This window comes from Onychomys torridus, unplaced genomic scaffold (assembly GCF_903995425.1).
Source record: "Onychomys torridus unplaced genomic scaffold, mOncTor1.1, whole genome shotgun sequence".
Classification (NCBI taxonomy): domain Eukaryota; kingdom Metazoa; phylum Chordata; class Mammalia; order Rodentia; family Cricetidae; genus Onychomys; species Onychomys torridus.
This window is the reverse complement of record NW_023413472.1, coordinates 1,957-7,325: the sequence shown is the minus strand read 5'-3', so window position 1 is coordinate 7,325 and position 5,369 is coordinate 1,957. Positions and strand designations below refer to the sequence as shown.

The 5,369-nt window shown below is 43.9% G+C and overlaps 1 protein-coding gene across 1 annotated transcript; it reads left to right on the top strand.

Moving 5' to 3' along the window:
- Window positions 1–3,310: 3,310 nt before the first annotated feature.
- On the top strand, window positions 3,311–5,085 carry LOC118576306 (speckle-type POZ protein-like). The gene is given in 2 exon segments (XM_036176608.1): window positions 3,311–3,345; window positions 3,806–5,085. A coding segment is annotated over 1 exon segment (1,080 nt). The 5' UTR covers window positions 3,311–3,345; window positions 3,806–3,834; the 3' UTR covers window positions 4,915–5,085.
- The last annotated feature ends 284 nt before the right edge of the window (window positions 5,086–5,369 follow it).

Genomic DNA, 5,369 nt, shown 5'->3' with positions numbered 1-5,369 from the left:
TTCCCTGGGATGGCTCCACACATTTTCATTAACTGTCTTGCCTCCTCCCTTTCAGATAATTTCCTAGTTCCATCCGTTTGCTTTCAAATTTCATATTATCATTTTTTTACTGCTGACTAATAGTCCATTTTGTATATTTGCCATGTTTTCTTTATCCACTCTGCAATTGAGGGGTATCTAGGTTGTTTCCAGGTTCTGGCTATTACAAATAATGCTGTTATGAACATAGATGAGCATATGTCCTTGTGGTAAGATTGAGCATTCTTTGGGTATATGCCCAAGAGTGGTATAACTGGGTCTTGAGGAAGACTTAGTCCCAATTTTCTGAGAAACTGCTATAGTGATTTCCAGAGTGGCTGTACAAGTTTACCTTCACACCAACAGAGGAGAAGTGTTCCCCTTCCTCCACATCTTCTCCAACATAAGCTTTCTTCAGTGTTTTTGATTTTAGCCATTCTGACAAGTGTCCTTTGTCCTACTAAAGTTTCTCAGTTTCAAGAGATCCCATGTATTAATTGTTGCTCTCAGTGACTGTGCTACTGCTATATATTTAGGAAGTGATCTCTTGTGCCATGAGATCAAGACCCTGCAAAGGAGAAGTGGATGAGATCTACATGAACAGACTGGGTGTGGAGGGTGTCAGGGGGCAAAGACTGGGGGATGAGAACATAGCGAAATGGGAGGGTCAACCATGAACATGAACAAAGTTGGAGGGCAGGGCTGAAGATTCCATGGTAGGTGAGGACATTATGGGCATAGGAAGAGGCAGCTTGGTAGGGAGGCTCTCAGGATTATACAAGGATGATCCCACCTTGGTCTGTTGGCAGTAGCCTGGAGGGTGCCTAGATTGGTCAACTCTGGTGAGCAGTCTAGCAAATAACTTAGCTGTCATCATAAAGACTTTGTCCAGTGACTGATGGAGGCAGATGCAGAGATCCACCGCCGGGCACCACGCTGAGCTCTAGGAATCCAATTGATGAGAGAGAGGAGCAATACTGCAGGCAAGGGATGTTGAGATCATGATGGGAGGATGTGCAGAGATGACCGGCCACACTAGTGGAAGCCCATGAACAGTGGACTGGTGGCTGTGGAGCCCCATGGGCCTAGACTAGGCCCTCTTTATATGGAAGATGGTTGTTTGGTTCCAACTGTTTGTGGGGCACCCAGGCAGGGGGATCAATTTCTGTCACTGGTCTGTAGGCAGGCTTCTGGGAATCTGGTGCCTGTGGTGTGATGCCTTGCACAGCCTTCGTACAGTGGGTAGGAGCTTGGACCTGCCTAGGTTCAGTGTGCAGGGCTCTGCTGACTCTCCATGGGAGACCAGAATTTGGGGGATGTGAAGATGCATGGGAGAGAGGAGGGAGGATCTGTTGATGGTACATGGAGTTAGCAGGAAATTTCTTAATAAAAAAATAGAAGAAGAGAAAAATTGGAAGCAGTTTTGAATGCATTGGGACAGGAGTTCACCTCCTAAATATGACACTATTAGCACAGACACGGAGAGCAACAATAAATGGGACCTGTTGAAACTGGGAAGCTTTTGTAGAGCAAAGGACACTGGCAATAAGACCAAATGACAGCCTATAGAATGGGACATGATCTTCTATTTAGAATTCACTGTATCCCATGTTTTAATTGGATTGTTCAGTATTTTGATATCTAGCTTTTTGAGTTCTTTATATATTTTCTTAAATCCATGTTCAAGCAGTCTCCTCTCCCTCCCTCCCTCCCTCCCTCCCTCTCTCTCTGTCTCTCTCTCTCTGTTTATTCTGTCTCTCTGTGTGTGTTTGTCTCCAAATCTTTCTAAGTGTTGCTGTCAGGTTTGTTCTGCTGTATTGACCATTGGCTTTCTCTGGTGTGTGGACACCTCTGCTGCTTAAGATTTGTGCCTTCTCCCGTTGGGGACTGAATAATTTTGGTAGTGCCAGGTCCCCCAGAGAACCACCTACCTGAAATAAAAGTTCCTCCAGTTCCATTCTTAGAATGAAACTATATGAAAAGATCCTGTACTGAGCCTCTAGCAGGAGTCTGTTCCCTCATCAGAGAATGTTCCAACTCTGCAGCACTTGCTTCCTGATCCTAAACACATAAAAGAGTCACTGAGGCTACTAGTGAGCTATGTGCCAAAGATTCCTAAATGAGGAACCAAACTTTCAGAGATCCAAACCAGTTGATTGATTTATCCTGGATTGAAGGAAGAGCAAGATCATAGCCAGATTTCAGGAGAGGTAGGCTGGGAATTGCTGAGTGGATTGAATCTCTGAAGATATTGTCAAGTACTATAAGTTTAGTGAGTCCCTACAGACATGATGAACTGGAGGGAGATAGTTGTGGGGAGCATTTTACTGATTACATACAAAAGGGACCAGTCTCAAAAGCCCATTGTTGGTAACTGTTGAATACATTCTGCACGGTTTGGAAACCTGAATACTGTCTCACTTAAGGCCCAGCAGAGTAAGCATAGAAGTTCAAAGTTTAAAGAGGATAGAACTCAACAATGAAGGATGAAAATTATGAGATATTGAGAAGCTGAATCTTGGCAATCAACAAGATGAAACTGAGAAGCACTTAGGATCTTTTCATAACAAACCCTTAACAGGATCTGGAACAGTGGTTTAAGGAGGATTATCGAATGGGGGGATGGGGAGGGGTAAGAGGACGAATTAAAGTTGGTGGAGACATCCCAGAGACTGTGAGTCTGGATGGGAAAAAGACTGCCACTTTCACATGTTCCCCCCCCCCGTCCCTGATTCTTGATCACCATGTATGACTTCTTCCAGCCTGTTCTCCAAGTTGTGAACACTGAGATGCCTGACTAGGAAAGGAAGATACCTCTTTCTGGATCATGTTAGTGGAAGGATTAGTGTAAAACCCTGAGAAGAGGAAACAATAGCTGTGTAGGAATGGACACCATCCCTATTTTATTTAAGATGAACCAAAATATCAAAATACACTTATGGTGGTTATTCTTGGTTCCAAATTTAATGAGACATAAAATGAACTAAAACCCTAAAATGGAGGGCACAAAAGTGAGAAGTGTTTTACTTCAATTGAAGTGGGTAGATACACTTCAAGTATAGACTTTGAATGTAGAAAGATACAAATATTTAATCCGGATCTCCGGGCCTGAAGACACACACCTTTAATCCAGACCTTGAGGTTGGAAGACACACCCTAAATTGGGCCACACCCTCTGCTGGAAGCCTATTAAAGGACATGGAAGCAGGAAGCTCTTGCCTGCTTGCCCTCACCTTGCAGCAAGTCCATCCCATCTCTTGTGTTAGAGAATATTTGGGAACCAGAACATACTGGACAGCAGTGGACACATCCAACGTCCTGGACTGAGTAAGTACTGGAATCTTGGTCTTTCCCTTCACAGCTAGCAAATGTGAGATTAGCAGGACTTCAGCCCTGAGTCATTCTAATAAATCCCCTTCCTTCATACACAGAGAGATTCCCTGTATATGTTGTTACTCTAGAGAACCTTAGTATAACATTTTTTGATATGACTGTATAGAATATTCCAAAATTTTCAACAGCTGTGTATAATTTTCAAAACCAGTTACCTATTGACCTAAGATTCTTTCTAGACCAAAAATTGAGTGATGTAAGAGTCGTTAGTAGCCTAGACTGTCTTCTGTGAAACTAGTATTGAAATCTGTATAGAAAATATCAGAGATCCAACTTTCCAGCCCCATCGAAGAGATAATAGAGGAAAACCAAAAAGTTAAAATCTAAATCCCATCTATTATTGTACCTCACAGGGTGAAGAGAAAACAATTGCTTTTTCTTCATTTTGGATTAGGTTTAAACTTCAAACTACCTGGAGGAGAAATGGCAGGAGATAGAACACTAGAGAAATGGGTCCACACTCAAATCAGCCTTCAGAATTTCTCCTACAGGTAGACCCTCAGCAACTTCCGTAATTTTGTGGAGGAAAGGCAAGAAATCATTAGAAGTCCAACTTTCTCAACAGGAGCCAATGGCAAATGGTGTTTGACAGTATGCCCGAATGGAGTCGATGAAGTAAGTGCAGATTATCTGTCAGTTAATCTAGTTTTGCTCAGCTGTCTAAAGAGTCATGTTTGGGCAAAGTTCCAGTTCTGGATCATAAGCGCCGAAGGAGAGAAAAAACAAACTATGAAGAGCCCAAGAGCCATTAGGTTCGTGCCAGGCCATAGCTGTGGATTCAAAAAGTACATACTTCGAGATTTCCTCTTTTCCAATGCAGCTGGACTTCTCACAGATGACAAACTCAGCCTCCTCTGCAATGTGAGCATCGTGCAGGAATCATTCAGAATCTCTGACCAGAACAGGAAGCCAGGGATTCAAGTTCCAAGATGCACATTGGCAGATGACCTAGGAGAGCTGTGGGAGAATTCCTTATTCACAGACTGCTGCCTGGTAGTAGCTGGCCAAGAATTTCAGGCTCACAAGGCCATCTTAGCAGCTCGCTCTCCAGTTTTCAGAGCCATGTTTCAACATGACATGGAGGAGAGCAGGAAGAATCGCGTAGAGATCCCTGACCTGGAGCCACAAGTCTTCAAGGTAATGATGGACTTCATTTACACGGGAACAGCACCAGACCTGGACAGCATGGCAGCTGCTGTGCTTGCAGCTGCTGACAAGTATGGCCTGGAGCGTCTGAAGATCATGTGTGAGGATGCCCTGTTCAGGGACCTCTCTGTGGAGAATGCTGCCCACACTCTCTTCCTGGCTGACCTCCACAGCTCAGGGCAGCTGAAAACCCAGACACTGGATTTTATTACAGCTCATGCTTCTGAGGTCTCTGAGACATCTGACTGGAAGACAGTGGTGGGCTCATATCCCCACTTAGTGGTTGAAGCTTATGGTTCCATGCCTGCTCACTGTTCTTTCCTGGAGCACCCTATTAAATGTGTGAAGCGATCCTAGCACCTGGCAAACCTTGTCTTACCCTTGTCCCCCAGAAGCAGCAGTCATGCTGTTACCAATGATACCTGAGTCAACTAGGGTTTGTGTGGAGAATTTCCAGTGAAAATAGGGAGAAACAGACGGTGGCTGAGGCTTAATACAGATTAAAGGAATCGGTGGCAGGTCGAGGGAGGGGAGCCATGGACTCTGGTAAAATCTACACAGCCTCTACACTATTGTTTAGTCGTTTGATTTTTGTATGAGGAGTTAGAATCTGAAATTCATTTCAACTGGTGGCACCAAACATGTTATAACAGGGCTTTTTTGGAGAAACCTATCTGGATTATACTGAGCAGAAGATACGGTCAAGGATTCAGAGAGGAGAAAATAAACAAGAATGTTTGATTACAAGAGAAGCAAAGAGAATGAAGAAAGTTTTTCTCCAAACTATGTCTGGGACAGGACAGATGACTCAG